This window comes from Glycine soja, chromosome 12, assembly GCF_004193775.1.
Source record: "Glycine soja cultivar W05 chromosome 12, ASM419377v2, whole genome shotgun sequence".
NCBI classification, from domain to species: domain Eukaryota; kingdom Viridiplantae; phylum Streptophyta; class Magnoliopsida; order Fabales; family Fabaceae; genus Glycine; species Glycine soja.
The window spans coordinates 581,354-598,058 of NC_041013.1; the positions used below are offsets into that span (position 1 = coordinate 581,354).

Consider the following 16,705-nt stretch of genomic DNA (forward strand, 5'->3'; position numbering starts at 1 on the left):
TTGTTCCAATTTAGAAAAAAATTAATAGTTAATGAAATTAATTAAAGAGAAATGTTTTCTTTAATTGAATAGTTATTAAAAGAAAACAAATTATTAATTTAAAAATTGTTAAAAAAAATACATGACTATGTCAACCATTTGAAGACATAGTCATGCATTTTTTTACAATATTTTTTAAATTTGTTTTCTTTTAATTGATTATCCAGTTCAAGAAATTTGTGCACTTTAATTAATTTTTTAATTAGTTTTTTTTAAAAGTGGAAAAACATTAAATATAATTGAATATTTGCAATTTACTAACAAACTAATTTTCTATTATTTTAAAATTTTCGAAAACAAAAAAGGTAAACTCATTTTTATATTATAATTTATAATTCTATTATAAAATAATATTATATCATTTGAATAATTTTTCTCTCAACTTTTTTCTCTCCAAATAATTTATCTATATTTTAAATGACTCGCAAATTCTCTTTTAAAAAATACTATATATATTATATATTTTGAAGTACTTACATCTTAGAAAAAATAAAATTATGAATTAAATTACTCATTTTATTGCTCTATTTTTTAAATTTGTTCATTTTGGCTCTTTTATTATTAAGATTATAAGTAGTTTTATAATTGTCAAAATATATGCAAAGTGACACTTAGGGTTTGTTTTCTGTAGAAATCAGACAAAAAAGTCAAATCGCATATGTCTTGCGAATTAAAAAATAACATTTAACATTTTAATTTTAATAAAAAAGCTAATTAAACAAGTTTTAAAAAGAATAGAGAAACTAAAAGAGTAATTTAGGCTATTAATATATGATGAAACAATGCTATGAAAAGAATATGATGAGCCAATAAATAAATTTATTGAGCTTTAACTGGTATAAGTCTTTATACAAGAAAGAAAATATTGACTCCGTTTTACAATGGTACAACAGAATTGTATTTATTATTTTTATTTTGGTTCTCACTGAACAATGAAAACACTTCCGCTCAAGGGGTAATTTGGGTAAAAGGCACCCATGTGGATAGTGTGAATAACAAAAATGGTTGTGCAAATAGTAATAGTCTGTGAGTATTAGATTAGGTCCAATAGCAGAGGCCCGGTCGGCGCAAAGGCATGGCATCTCTTTCTTTCGATTTCGATTTCGATTTCCTCCTTCCTCTTCTCAGCAAGCGACGCCTAGTTACAGCACTCCCCTCTCAATCCTACTACTACCCCCCTTTTATTATTTCTTTTATATTTTTTCCTTTTAAATTTCCCAATTCTCCATTATTATTTATTTTAAAAAAAAGGAGAAGTAATTTTAGTTTTGGGAGGGCGGGGGGGAGCGATCCCCTAAACACGAAAAAATTGAAATCTAAATCTACAACACAAAATGGCATTTCACGTAGCTTGTCCAATTACATGGTAATTGCTTTCTCTCTCTCTCTCTCTCTCTCTCTTTTTATTTCTTTCCCCTCTTCTTTTCAATTACATTACATGATATCAAATGAGCGCTTCACTTTCTTCTTCTTCCCCTTTCGTTTGCGTTTTGTTTGCAGTCGCCGAATCTGTTTCTGCACGCTAGGGTTTCCGCGCGCGCTCCACGCTTCTCCCGACGCTCCCAATGCCTTCGTTCACGACGTTTCAGCTCTCCGCGACTTCCTCGCCGACACGCGCAGGGACGACGCCACCGTTCAGGTCCCCGTCCCCAAGGTCCTGCCGCCGCTTCCGCCTCCGTCCGACGCTGTTCCTCTTGGCCCTGACGCGCTCGATGAGTCCGCCTCCATGAAGGCCAAGCGCATCGCCCTCCAGCGCAAGGGCGCCGCCGCCATGATCGCCGCCGAGGAGTACGCTCGCCGCTTCGAGTCCGGCGATGTTGTGGTGAGCCTTCTCTTCTCTTTTGACTAAGAGTGTTTGGCGTTGGTCCTCTGTGTGTGTCTGTGATGGAATCCTAATTTCATTGAATTGTGCGTTTTCACTTTGCGTTATTGATTAATTCCATGCTGTTTTCATCTTAATTGTGGTTTTAGCTCACTACTGATGAAATTTTGATGTTGAATGCGTGGCTTGAAAGCCAAGCTGGGGGAGTCAGTCACTGTAGGGATTGTTATTGTTTTTAGCATCCACATGATATTGAGCTTTGATTATTATTATTGCTGTTGTTTTGTCTATGTAGTGCTACGTTGGGTGTATTTTAAGTGATTTTTATTGTGTGGATTTTTTGTCTTTTAATGTTGTGTCTTTCTTAATGAATGTGATGTAATGGTACTGGCTTGTTTAAGCAGAATACTCCGGGAAATCTTACTGGAGAGGAGCAGGGTCAAGCCAATAGGAGCTATTGTCGAATTTGCAAGTGTGGAGAAAATGAAGGAAGTGAGAAAGCTCAGAAGATGCTATCGTGCAAAAGTTGTGGCAAGAAGTACCATAGGAACTGCTTGAGAAGTTGGGGTCGAAATAGAGGTAAGAAGGTGTATTTGTTTGTATGTGCTAATGTGGTCTAAGTGCTGTATGTCCTAATGTTATGTGTCCCTTTTTGGCAGATTTGTTTCATTGGAGTTCATGGACCTGTCCTCTTTGCCGGATTTGTGAGGTAATGAGTGGTGTGCGATGCTAATGGGCTTTACTTTTTCATGTATTGTTTGGGAGAAGGCTCTCTTCTTTCTAAATCCTCATGCGAAAATGGTTGCTGGCTTCATAATTGGTCTTGCTCTCAATCTAGCTCATCTATTTTGCAAAAGTATCTTTGTATTGCCCTCACTAGAATGAAAGCAGCAGTGCTTTAACTCTAGGGATGTTTCATGGTATTTGCTTGATTATGTGGTTTGCATGTCCTATACTTCTGAAAATGTTGCGTGACTTGAAACTTGATATTTTTTTTCGGGCGGTACTAGGTTGAGTCTAAGACTTGCATGTTTAATTGAATGAAATAGGACATTTGTACAGAATGGGAAAGTTTCTATTTGTGTATCTTTTTTTTTTATAAATTACAAGAAAGTCATTTTATACCAGGTACAATCATAGTCTTTGGTATGCCTGCCTTTATTTAGTTTCCTATGTATATTTTTATCTGGAAATTGAGTTGATTCTGGAGATTATGTCATTATGTGTCCATATGATTCAGGCATGCTTTTCAACACGTAACTATTAACTTGATAATAGCCTGCTTTGTGTATGATCGGATACTCAGTTGGTTTTAATGGCTTGTGGAGGGTTACTTAGCCCCTTCTACCCCACACCCTCTAAATATCCCTAAAAGCCAGCTTATTTCCATGTGAAGTGTTTAGAATAGCTACTTCTCATGTTCTTCATCTTGAAGTTCCATTGGCATTGATAAATTAAATGTCTTTGTAGAAAAGTTGCTGATACTTGCATAATATTTGCTTTATTTGCTTCATCCAGGCTTGCAGAAGGACTGGTGATCCAAGTAAGTTCATGTTTTGCAAAAGGTGCGATGGTGCTTACCATTGTTATTGTCTTCAACCTCCGCACAAGGTAGAGTCTGTATCACTTACTAGTGAGCTTAATATTGATTTTATATGCACCATTTTATTTATTATTATATATAATGCATAATGCAGAGTGTTTGTAATGGGCCGTATTTGTGCACAAAACACGCAAGATGTCACAGTTGTGGATCCAATGTCCCTGGAAATGGACTAAGTGTGAGGTATGAATTCTGAATAATTTAGCTTTTGCTTTGATGTCTGGTGTTGGTATTCTTAACATTGTTTCCATGATTTATTATGGTATAGCCCATCTATTATGACTGTGTCGATGCCCATAGGAATGTTGCAAGAGGAAAGCTAAGTTAGTTTTATGGTCAAACCCATCTTCCTGGTAGAAACAAAGGAAAAATCTTTTGTTGAATTTTTTTAATTACCTTTATTTTATCTGTTAGCTGTATATCATCAACAATTGCCAGTTGCTCAATGAGTTTTGGAAATGATAATTAGTGCTTTGTTTTTATTTTTAATTCATAACTTTTAAATACTTTATCTTCTCCATGTTTGTAGTACGTGACTGGATTTTCTTTTTTAAATGTTTGACATGTGTAAGTCTAATAGGCTACTAGCTACTTAAAGTAGTTTAAAGCTTTTGTTGTTTCTATTTTTTACATGGCACTGTGGCAGTTAATTCCTCCCTTACCTTGCAGATGCAGCATATTTTAATTGAGGGATGTACTTACTTTTCCATTTTTTTCCCCCTTAAAAATTGTAGGTGGTTTATGGCATATACCAACTGCGATGCATGTGGAAGATTGTTTACGAAAGGGAACTACTGTCCTGTTTGTTTGAAGGTTAGCATCTCTTCCTAATCTTCCATTCTTGAATAGTTTCCAGAATACAATACAACCCTACCATCGTTGAGGCATGTACCTAGAACAATCTTAAAGGGAATTTCTTTCTTTCTTTGTGTGTGTATATTAATTTTACAAGGAACTTATCTTCAGCATTCTTATTTCATTTATGATCTTTTGAACCATGAACCTTAATTGAATGGCACTAAGGTGTGCATTCATGCGTGTGTGTGTGTGTGTGTGTGTTGGTTTTCCAAATATCGTCTAGAGGTGTGATATAGGTTTCTCTAAAGTCCCATATCCATCCAGTCCCATCTCAAATATTATGCTTTACTTATATGGATACAAGTTAATTTCATTTTGGTTTCTCTTGCTTATCTCTTTTTGCCCCCTGAATACCAGGTTATATATAAAAATAAACAATGTGTGCTGAACAGGAATCCTTAATGTTCACTGTATGTTTTCGACTTATTTTGTAGGTTTACAGAGATTCAGAATCAACACCTATGGTTTGTTGTGATACTTGCCAGCTCTGGGTACATTGCCAGTGTGATAATATCAGGTTAGTTTACCCCTCATATTTGTGAAGATGGACTGCTTTCAATCTTTCACTGTATCTTATTGACTGTTTCCATGTGAAATTCTGGAATATATATGTTGAGGAACATTCTATTGTTCTATTACATTGTAAACATTGATTACGCTTTGCTGTTTACTTCTTGGTCTTAGTTCTTTAATGCCCGGTGGATTAGTAGTTGGGTTTTAATTGTGGAATATGCACAATTAAAATATGCAGGCTGGAATGGAAGGTATTTTTATAGTTTACCTGTGCAATATGCACTTAAATTGAAATTAACACTTTAATACAGTAAATTGCACTCAATCTCCTTTTGAGATATAGATGATGTTAATTTTTTGCAGATTAGTTTTGCTGAATATTTTTCCGTTTCTAGTATTTTTATTAAATTTTTATTCATTATTTTTGTTTGAATGACTGTGCTTGTTGATTTTATAAATCACGGCTTCATGGGACCCTGCCTGTTTTTGGGAATGACATTAATTCTGTGGAATAAATGTTTTGCAGTGAAGAAAAATATCACCAGTTTCAAGTGGATGGGAATTTGCAGTATAAATGTCCTACGTGTCGTGGGGAATGTTATCAGGTATGCAGTGTATGCCTTCAATATATAATTACTTTTTGTCTCCCATGGAAAAACTCTTTGAAATGATTAAACCTAGATCTTAATCTCTGCATCCACCTTATATGTATCTGTACGCTCTAGGTCAAGAATCCTGAAGATGCTGCCCAAGAGATTTGGAGGAGAAGGAATATTGCTGAGAGAGATTTGATTTCTAGCTTGAGGGCTGCAGCTGGTTTGCCAACTCAAGAAGAAATATTTTCTATATCACCATTTTCAGATGATGAGGATAGTGGGCCTTTAAAACTAAAGAGTGAATCTGCCCGTTCCTTTAAGTTCTCTCTAAAAAATTTGGCCAATGACTCACCAAAGAAGAAAACTTCAAGCAAAAAGACTGCTAAGAAAAAAAACTCTCAGTCATTTATGACTAGTAAAATTGACACACACAATAGTTGTGAAGGACATAGTGATATTAAATCTTTGCATAGCTTAGATGATGATAAGAATGATGATATACAATCCCAGAGAAATGAAGGTCCAGATGTATACTCATCTCCTGCTACTGGAAGCTTGAGTCAAACTGAAGCATCTTTTCCTATTAATCAGCCAGGGATTTTGAAACAAAAGTTTGTTGATGAGGTGATGGTCAGTGATGAAGAGAGGAAACCCAGAGTAGTTCGAATTAAAAGCAACAAGGCACATATTCCAGATAGTGAAGAGGAAAGTGGAAAACACAGTCTTAAGACTCAGAATGTGAAAGGGAAGAAGTTGGTTATAAATTTGGGAGCGCGGAAAATTAACGTGGCTAGTTCCCCACGGTCTGATTCATCAAGCTGCCAAAAAGATCAAGATCCGGTGACTGTTAATGGTATACATCTTTCTTTATTTTGTTTCCCTTGTTGCCGTATATTTGCTTGAGAAATTATAATTGTGTAAAAGTGGTATGGGGCTGATTTTTCAGCCAACATTATTTCTTTCTCCCCATGAGATCAGTGGCACAGTTTACACATTATCCGGGAGAAAACATTTAATTATCCTGCCAAATAATTACTAGTGTGCAACAGAAATTATAGTAATTGTATAATTTTTATCTGCTTTTTGTGTGTATGCATATGTTCTTGAATGGTTTGATTGCTTTATTCGGTTTTGCTTCTTTCCTTTTTTATTTTTTTTGTGATTTTTCCAGTTCAAATTTTCTTTCAGGAAATGAAGATAGAAGCCAATGGAGGAAGGGAGACAAGTTTGCATTAGATAGACAAGATGACACAGCTAGGCATATTGACGGTAAAGGTAAATTTTGGTTATTGCTTTCTGTTATAAGGAGTAACAGTTGAAGAAATATCTGATGTTTATATAAGTTGCCTTGAATAAAGACTGACCTATGTTCATGTGATTTTCAGGAATCAAAGTTGATTCTGGGCAATCAAAATTTTTCAGGGTTTCGGGAAGAGAAGGGAATTTGATTAAGCTTGGAAAAGTTAAGCCAGACATTTCTGAATTCAACCTGACCTCTGGTAGAGGCAATATGTCTGATGGGCGGATAAAACATAGTATTGATGGAATGATTAATCAGGTTGGAATAAAAGCTACATCAAGAGGTGAAAGGACATATTTGGGGAGGCAGTCAGAAGGCAGCTCTGATGCATATGAGACAGATGACAATAATAATCGTACACCTTCACATTCTTTGCCAAAAGATTCCAAACCTTTACTAAGATTTAAATTCAAGAAACCCAGCATTGAAAGTCAAAATTCTCCTCATCAGGAGGAAGAGAAGATGACAATCAAGGGCCAGAGGTCAAAAAGGAAGAGACCTTCACCTTTTAAGGAGAAAGCATCTTTTAATGAGTCTGAAGGTGTAAGTCAATCACATCAAGACAGTGCAATGGATGGGATAATGGATGCAAACTGGATATTGATGAAATTGGGCAATGATGCAATTGGAAAGAGAGTTGAAGTTCATCAGACATCTGACAATTCTTGGTTAGTGCCTTCTATGTCTTTTTGCTAACTTTGTTCAAGTGTTGGGAAAAAGCCGAGTATATACTAATATGGCACACAAGAGGGGGTGATGCACCGTTCATATTCATTTTTTTATAAAATAAAGTTTCTTTCATAATTATGTGTTCTTCCCCAAACTTGTATGCTTTTTGACCTCCCCATTTTTGTCCAGGCACAAAGGACTGGTTACTGACGTAGTTGAAGGCACTTCAAAGTTATATGTTGCATTAGACGATGGGAAAGTGAAGACCGTGGAACTCAGGAAACAGGGGGTACGTTTTGTTCCTCAAAAGCAGAAGAGATCAAAGACATGAACTAAACTTGTCCGCCCTTAGTGATCATTTAATGTGGAGATTTTTCTTAATTGACTTCGAAGATTTTCATCTTTGAGGCCTCTTGCTGAATTTATATTCGTAGCTGCTCACATTGCCGCTGATTTTTGGGTGAAGCATTCTCGATTGGAGCAAATTTCAGTTGAAAGAACTAACCATTTACCTCGGTCCTTTTTCTGGGCGGCAGGTTCTTGATCTCGAGTTAGATTTTTGTTCCTTTTCTACATGTATCTGATTTCAAAGTAGATTCTACCTGTGATGTATAGGTTCACCATTTCTGTAGAATAGAGTAGTAAAGGCCAAGGTGTTAGCTGTATGATTAATATTGCTAGTAGATTTGTGAATTCCAGGTTTCATGATTTGAGATATTTGTCTTGCAAGATGAAATTATTGTCATATTGTTATATGGTTTACTTCTACTTGCACTTGCACCCACCACCAAGATTCAACACATAGAAATAGGTGCTTGGGTATCAAGGCGGAACAAAGCACGGACATGTGTTAATAATAGTGGGTATGGAATATATTCTTTAATTTTTTTGCGGTAAATGTGAAGTGGTAAATAGTTATTTTTACTTTTTCTTAGTTTCATCATGATATTATATAGTAGAATCAATTTTACTCTTCATGTCTCATAATAATTTTCGTATAAAAAAAAATAAGTTTCAAAATAATCTTTATTTTAACTTTTAATATAATAATAATTATTTTTTTTCACTTATATCTTTTATAAAATTTTATAAAAAATTAATTATAATAAAATTAATTTTGTAAAATTATTATTATTTTATTTATTTATTAACTTTTCTTAATCTATATAAAAAAATCTAGGATGAAAAATGTTATAAGATGGAGGGAATATGATAAATAATTTGATATATTTTTGTTTTCATAAATTCTGTTTTTTATATCACGTCTCTTATTACAACTTTTATATTTTCTTTTCTCTTTTTGTCTCTCTGATCACTCTAGATAGATACATATAAAAAAATATATATAACCATCGTTTCCGCTTAATTTTGTAAGAAATACCTTATTATTCTCATACTAAAAAATAAAATTTGCTTTAACAAAATTTGAGGCCTAATTATGCTTTACAAAAAACTTAATATCTTAATATTATAAAGATTTCTCATTATATTTGCTTACTTGAAATTTAAAAATTGAATATTTTTTCTCCTATTACATCGTTATAATCTTTCATTTAATTTATATATTTGTAATTTTCATAATAATGTGATAATGATTATGAATCTTTTGCTTGTTGATTAAATTTAAATTTAATATATTAATTTTAAAATTCTAATATCTTTGTTGTGTACAAGAAGGACCAAAACTGTAGATTATAAATTATCGAAGCTAAAATTATAATTTAATCAAATTAAATTCCACTAACTCGGTTCACATCTTGAAGACAAGAAGAGAATCGAAACAAATTTTATGTGTGTTTTTTTAGATTTTAAAATTTAGATTTTTAATTTTGTTTGGTATTGTAATAATTTTAATTTAAGTGAGCTATCTCAATATTAATATTAAGAGGATAGTTAATTTTGGGCCCGGGGACATGATAATAGGTGTGTACAGTAACATTTCCATTTCATTTGGAGAGACAGAGTAGTGAGTAGTGAGAGGGCGAAGCGATGAATGCCCCAGATCGTTACGAGCGTTTCGTCGTCCCTGAAGGCACCAAAAAGTAACTATCTATTCTCTCAATCTTCAATTCTTCTCTTCTCTTTCTTCCATTTTTTCACTTTCTCATTCTCTTTTTTCCTTTCAATTTCCGAAGGGTTTCTTATGAGAGGGACACGAAGATCATCAATGCGGCGTCCTTCACCATCGAGAGAGAGGAGCACACTATCGGCAACATCCTCCGCATGTACCCCCGTTCTCCTTCCTCCTTGCTCTCACTTCCCAGTGTCACCTCGAAACCCTAACTTTTCTTTGTTTTTGATGTTCTTCAGGCAGCTGCACAGAGACCCCAATGTCTTGTTTGCCGGATACAAGCTTCCTCATCCTCTTCAATACAAAATTATTGTCAGGGTTAGCGTCTTTTCCTTATTACTACCTTCTTTCAATTTCATGGAATAGTTCAGGTTTTAGTTCTAAGCTATTTCGACCATATAGTTAGTTAGGGTTAAAGAATAAGACCCAAATCCTACTTTTATTTGGAATAAATGTGGATTGCATCTTTGTCTTAGGATTAGATAGATCTCTCATGCAAATAAACTGAATTGGTGTTGGTTTCGGTTTTAAACTTAGGAAGCACAGATATGACACTGGGTATGAACATGGAGACACCGCAAATTTTAAAAATCATACTACACAACATGGCTATAATAAATGTATAGAACTAAAATGAAAATTTGAATCACAAGAGAGGATTTATATTTTAAAAATGAGCATGAGTTATTTTGAGCATTTGAATCAATTATGGTTAAAAGTTTAGAAGTTAAGGCAAAAAAATTATGAGCATGCAATTAAAAATATTTAAAGTGTCTATGCAGTGTTCAACACAGATACTTATCTGGTACAGTTATGACCTGCCATGATTTTTATTTAAATGTGTCTTTGCTGCTTAGTTTTAGACCTATTTGGATTGCCTCAATCTGGCTTCATTTTAATCTTTTGATACGTGGATATTGACTTCACACTTGTGTCTGTGTGCGCTTGCATGCGCACGTGTTTATGTACTTTTTGAAGTCTTTTTTAGTTTTCTTTTCTTATAGGAACTGGGGAGTACATAAATTTTTTTGTTCTGTATGTGAATCAAGAGTTCATAAGTATTATCTGTTATTTTTTGCAGATACACACCACTAGTCAGTCTTCGCCAATGCAGGCATATAACCAGTCTGTTAATGATCTGGACAGGGAACTTGATCATTTGAAGAGTGCCTTTGAGGTAAAATGTGTCTTTTTGTTCTTCTTTGTGCAAAATATCTAAATTCTATGACATCATTGTTACCTGTTTACTCTCCTAGTTTGCAAAATTTGTCAAATATTGAATTGAGTATCAGCGATTAGTACCACATTATGATGCTTGTCATATGGGTCTGATTTCAATTTTCTTCCCTAACCAAGAAAGTAGTTGTAGATTTTTGAAATAGGACTGATATCATTTTGATTCTTTGGTGTCTCTAATGCTTTTTTGTACTTGTGGAGAAATTGGAGATTGAATGAGGTTCAGCATTTACATTAGAAGTTTGCTTTCCCCTTTGATTGTTTCTACTCTTCTATGGTACTCACTATATTTTTCCTAAAGGCATTTAGAAATATGCATGTGTCCAATTAAGGACATCTATGCCACACATGAAATTCAGAAATAGATTTTGCTTCATTTGGGAATGAACCTCTTGACTATCAAATAATTACCAAAGACTCTCTAGCTTTTATATGGTTGTTTTGAAATATGCGTACTAAATAATTGTCTCTTAGTGGCTTTTATCAGTTTACCGGGTGAAATACTAGCTGCTTCATATAGTGCACATCATTTCCAGACTGGAATATTGGATATAATTTTTTGAAACCCCAGTACTTGTGAAAAATGATTCTATATGGATTTTATTCAGTATTCTTATTTCCTTTTTTCTTAAGTTACGGTTGGTAACATATTCAAATTTTTTATTGCAGGCAGAGATGTTGAAGTTTTCTAGGGACTATTGATATACGGCCAAGATGGACGGTGTTGCGTTACAAGCCCTGGCAGATATTGAGATAGCAAATCCCTTCTGCTAAATGGAATTTAAATAGGATGCTTTTGAGTGTTTTGGGAAATTTGTTAAATATGGGTGTGTTGGAGGAATTTTAATAATTGTGAACAATTACGAAGTTAGCAAAAATGCATTAATATTAGCAACTATTAGTAAATATCTGTCTCATGGATCTTAACGGCTTTATTGTAGAATTATTTACTGTGCCAAATATACTCTGTTGAGGGCGTGTCTGGTGACATGAGTAATCAGTTATATGGTTTGGACCTTTGGATTTAGTAAAATGGTTTAGAGAGTAGGCTTCCGTTGTTGTGGGTGTAATTATTAGTGAATTCTAACGGAATTGCTCTGAATAAGGGGAGGTCTTATTCTGTGGTGAATATTATATGCATCCTTGAAATCAGCACGATAAGCGTTGTCTAGTTCTAGTGGATAATTGTTCTCTTTCTCTTGTTGCAGTATATTTAAATAATTAACGTGTTTAGAAGCAATTAGTATATTTTAGGATTATTCCAGTAATTGACCAGTGTAAGGAGACATGTTTCTGTTGAGGGTGACTTGTCAAATTTGTTTTCTCTTAAAAATGGTTTAAGACGCTTCTCTGAGGACGCAAGGTACCAATGCACTTCGGCGCACCCTTGGAGAAATGATTGCTGAATGCGCGTTTTATTGATTGTAACAATCTGATTAAATCTAACAAACTGTACATTTATCTTTACAATTTTCACGGGTGGTTCTAGCAATTTTCAGTTTCTTTGCTACAGTTTGTATCTATCTCTACACTACCTATCCATTGACATCTACATGATAGAGAATTCCTCGTCAAGTCCATCTAATTCTCCCCTAAGTTTGTGTTGTTGGATTATTAACACAGATACTGACGTTGAGAAGTCTGGTCCTGAAAGAACATCCCCTATTGGTCCCAGTTCTGGGCACTGTTGCCAGTCATTCATCCCCTTTGTCAATATAGAGTTTGCTCCACCTTCTCTTCCTACAATGACCAGTGAGTATTGTCCTTCAAATGATCTCAGAGTAGAGAAGGTCTCAGATGCATTTGCAAGATGCTTCTCCATATAGGATATGCGACCTCCAACTATATACCTTTCATAGAACTGTGCAAAGCATTCATCATCCAACCCCATCTCCTCCTCTTGCTCTGTAAGGGTTACCCTATGCGCTGCCAGTCTTGAAGATTCTTCATTGGTATCTACCAGGAATCTTATTACTATCACTTTTACTCCCGGATGCCATGCTACACGACCCACATAGGCAAGTGCTTCTCTATCATCTTTTCCACCAATGAATATTACTGCCACTTTAAGCAATGCCTCAAACCTTGATATTTTCTCGATGGATCCGAAACCTCTGTTCACTAGAATCCCCACGGAACAAGGAGCACTCTTCAATAACTGTTCAACAAAATATCTTTTAGTGGAGAAGTTACAAGCTGATTTAGCTATTAGAAACATTATATTGAATAAGAGATCATACAAACATAGGTTCAAGTTGTAGTTGTAATTTATTTCCCCGAGATTACCTTCCGGTTCACGTATCTGAAGCCTGGATTGCCACCATCCAGTTTTCCATCCTGACGCTGTTTCCTGTGGAATGGAAGTATGATGAGGGCAATCATCAAGTCCTCTGCTAAGACGCAGATATTCTTTGCCATGTTAGTGATTGTTGACACTGCCAGTGATCTTTTGAATGTAATCCCATCGCCATCTCTATCTACATAGGCTTGAAAGGAGCTGGTTACTTGTTCTCTTATCTCTGTCACTTCCTTGTCTTTTATAGTTGTTGTATGCACTCCTTCACCACTCTCCATTGTTGCTGCTATTTGATCAGTTAATTCAATAATTTCTGCAACATATACCAGAATACCAGAGTCTGCTGACCCCCTTGAGATCTCCATGAAGTTGATGGAAGCAGGAACATTATCAAGTCCGTGAAGGCACAAGAATATCCTTAGCTCACTTAATGGGTCCAGTAATTGGAGGGCGTTGCTGTGAGTAGGTGCCCTTTTCCTGGCACGTTTGATGATTTGTGCCACGACTATGGGGGCATGCACCAATGTTAAAAATATTGTAATTACCGAAATAATGCCGGAGGAGGAAGTAGTGGCGGTGCCACAACTCAGCTGGTAATACAAGAGAAGGACAAACAAAACCATGAGATTGATGATTCATTCATTGCTTCACATGATTTTCTGTTATAATTATGAAAAAAAAAAAGGTTACATCTTTCTGCTGCATGCATCTTTCTGCTGCATGCATCTTTCGTTCAACAATTAGGGTCAAGGGCGCTGGTTAATGAATCAATAAATAAAAAGTTTTTGTTGAAGATTACATTGGAAATAAGGGAGAGAGTGTACTGTTACATTTCCTATCAAAAAACTTTCCACTTTTGATTTCTTAACCAGTGTCCTAGGTTAGCATTTTCCTAACAATTAGTACTAATGCGCAGTGCATGCATGGTGCTGCATGTATAGTAGTATTAGTACAAGATTCAACTGCTGCTGTATTTGCATAATTGGTTTTAGCTCATGACTCAATATCCCTTGGAGTAGGAAGTGGAAACGTGAACATCTATCAAAAAAGTTACCACTTACCTCACCACACTAGCTAGTGCTAGAAACTTGAATTGACATACACATGCATGAAGATAAAGGCCAAAGGGAAAAGGCGATGCGATGCAAGTAATTGGTGAAGATAGAGAGAAAATGAGGATAATACTTGCCCCTTTGATAGCCATGTAGATTTGAAAATGGCCCTTGGTGATAAGGAGCAATCCGATTGCAATTGATTCTGGCCAGTGAAAGCCAAGCAGTGCCCCAGCAACAAGTGTGCCAACAACTTTACCCACGACCACTATGGCAATGGGTAAAATCACTCTTAGCCACGTTGTAGGGTCTCCAGGGTCGAATTTGGTGATATCAGCCACATACCCCATCCACAAGAAGAAGACGGGAAAGAAGATGGTTGTCAAGAGAGAGTTGATTTTGCTGACAACCCATTTGGAAACTCTACCCTCCCTGGGTAAACATATCCCTGTCATAAACGCACTTAGAACCGGACTATAGTCGTATAGAGTTGAGGAGGCACAAATCATTACCACGAAGGCAATTGACAGTATCAGGTGTGATCCTTTCATGGGTTTCCCTTCAGGGTTTTCATTGTTCACCCATGCCATAAATACTGGCGAAACCACCGCTGTGAACATTGTCTGTGCTACAATTACAATGCTCACTGTGATGATGGTCAGCAGAGTCTTGTCTTTTTTAGTGCCAATGCAATAAGCATCCGATGGCATGAAAATGTAGCCAACTGAAAGAAGCAATGAGCAGAGGAAATCCGAGTGCATCCCGGCACCTATGACAAGGCTTCCAATGTCTGATTTTCCTATTTTGAGGCTGGTTATTAGACGCGTGAGAACGGGAGACGCCGTGCTGGAGACAAGAGCAGAGAGGGAGAGGGTGAATGCTAATCCATGTTGGTGTGTGAAGTAACGGAAGAGTGGTGTCATGGAACAGCATATGATGAAAGTGCACAATATTGCTGCATAAGCAACTTGAGCATCCTTTGTTGGTCTCTTGAAGAGCATGTAAGGATCCATCTCTATACCCAAAGCAAACATGTAACACATCATGCCAAAATCAATGATAAATCCAAAGGTCTTGTTGAATTCTTCATATAGTTCACGTAAAAAAGGTATGTTCCCCATAATTAGTCCTACCTGCATAACATAACGCAACTAGTATATATCAGAAACTTCATTTTTCATCATCAGTACTTTTCTTTCGTTCTTTCTGCATCACCAGAGAGCTTACCATTATGTCAGAAGCAACGCGAGGTTGTGAATAAGGCTTTAGTAGGAAATGTGCACCATTGCATGCAACCACCATGGCCATGAACACAAGGAAATTTTTGCCTAATTGAAGTATAAGGTAGCCTAGCTTTTCTGAACATTGCGTTATCGCTATTGCCATGTCGATCGAGGCTTGGCTTGATTAGATATCTATGTTAATGTTTGTGTATATCTATTATCTTGGTTTTCTTTTTCTCCAACTTACCATGTACAATCTCATCTCCAAGCACGCAATTTTTCCTTCTCATTTTTGTTTTGTTTACGATAATCAATTGTCGCCAATTTTTGGCAAAAGTCTTTGGGAGAAGCGTGTGGTCCTGATTCATGGCTTACTTTCAGGAGACAATGGAGGAAATCTCTCCCAAGTATAAGACATACGTAGACACTGAACGAGGATGGTAATAAACCGGAAAACATGGTTAAATCACAAATGTTCTATTAAATCTCCATATCTAATTATTTGTATATCTATAAGCACATATTATATGTAAATGCAAAGATATTAAAATTCAATGAAAGCTCATGCAATACCACCAACCAAAGGTGTTCCAATTTTAGTAGTTCTTCTAAAATAACTTTTTTGGTACTCTTGCAACAAGCGTTAGCTCCGATTGCATTCCCACTCCGTCCGAGTGTGTAAATTTTTATATAGAAAAAATAAAAGCATAGCCTCTTTTCTTGCATTTTGTAAAGATTGAAAAAACCAACCTATTGACATCTCATATTTGGAAATAAAATAAAAAAGAAGCTATCCAAATAATGCCATTATGTTTATGCACTCTAATTCCAATCAAATGGGAATGATATGATTTTTTTATACGAAAAAATAGGCAAGAAAAATGTTTATAAAGACACTTACGAATTATCCATTAATAAATGAAACAATTAAATTGATTCCTAAATTTTAACAATAAATTATTTTATCCCTGAAAATAGGAATGAAATTTTAGTTTTTGAAACTAACAACTATTAGTTATTTTGGTTTTCGGCGTTAAGGTTCTATAATTTGGATCTCTAACTTCAATAACTATATGTCATTTTAGTTCATGATTTTTATCCGCTTAAGATATTTTTGTTATATACTCTCAAACAATTGTTAAATATGATTTTTAAGTTGATCATTATAAATTCAGTAAATTATCATGTATGAAAAATTTATCTAAATAATATATGTGTGATATGAATTGTCATCTTACCATAAACTATCATATGATAAAGTTATTAACTTTTTTAATAATTATTTTGATTATATAAAAATCAATTAATTAATTAACAGTATAACTCCCTAGCCTTGTGCTTCCTTTAGTGTCAACCTAGTTGAAATTATAACAAACATTTGGCATCAACTTAGTGTCCCCTTTTGCTTAAAAGATAGTATAAAAACT

At 35.1% G+C, this 16,705-nt stretch overlaps 3 protein-coding genes across 4 annotated transcripts; 2 read left to right on the forward strand and 1 right to left on the reverse strand.

Annotated features, from left to right (window-relative positions):
* Window positions 1–1,169: 1,169 nt before the first annotated feature.
* LOC114379905 lies at window positions 1,170–8,168 on the forward strand. 2 transcript variants are annotated; one of them, XM_028338722.1, is made up of 13 exons: window positions 1,170–1,405; window positions 1,540–1,861; window positions 2,266–2,440; window positions 2,521–2,570; window positions 3,380–3,472; window positions 3,559–3,647; window positions 4,199–4,277; window positions 4,757–4,839; window positions 5,362–5,440; window positions 5,561–6,284; window positions 6,620–6,706; window positions 6,817–7,399; window positions 7,590–8,168. In XM_028338722.1, exons 1-13 carry the CDS (start codon window positions 1,374–1,376, stop codon window positions 7,729–7,731), a joined length of 2,538 nt encoding a protein of 845 aa, XP_028194523.1. In that variant the 5' UTR covers window positions 1,170–1,373; the 3' UTR covers window positions 7,732–8,168. The 2 variants fall into 2 exon arrangements, with proteins under 2 accessions (XP_028194523.1, XP_028194522.1); XM_028338721.1 differs by lacking the exon at window positions 1,170–1,405 and having other exon boundaries at window positions 1,423–1,861.
* Window positions 8,169–9,298: 1,130 nt separating this feature from the next.
* Window positions 9,299–11,726, forward strand: LOC114378409 (DNA-directed RNA polymerases II, IV and V subunit 11-like). Its single transcript, XM_028337003.1, has 5 exons — window positions 9,299–9,442; window positions 9,536–9,625; window positions 9,711–9,789; window positions 10,553–10,648; window positions 11,377–11,726. Exons 1-5 carry the CDS (start codon window positions 9,390–9,392, stop codon window positions 11,407–11,409), a joined length of 351 nt encoding a protein of 116 aa, XP_028192804.1. The 5' UTR covers window positions 9,299–9,389; the 3' UTR covers window positions 11,410–11,726.
* Window positions 11,727–12,198: 472 nt separating this feature from the next.
* LOC114378410 (cation/H(+) antiporter 28-like) lies at window positions 12,199–15,558 on the reverse strand. The gene is made up of 4 exons (XM_028337004.1): window positions 15,283–15,558; window positions 14,193–15,188; window positions 12,994–13,593; window positions 12,199–12,865 (listed from the first exon to the last, which is right to left on the reverse strand). Exons 1-4 carry the CDS (start codon window positions 15,439–15,441, stop codon window positions 12,257–12,259), a joined length of 2,364 nt encoding a protein of 787 aa, XP_028192805.1. The 5' UTR covers window positions 15,442–15,558; the 3' UTR covers window positions 12,199–12,256.
* Between the last annotated feature and the right edge of the window lie 1,147 nt (window positions 15,559–16,705).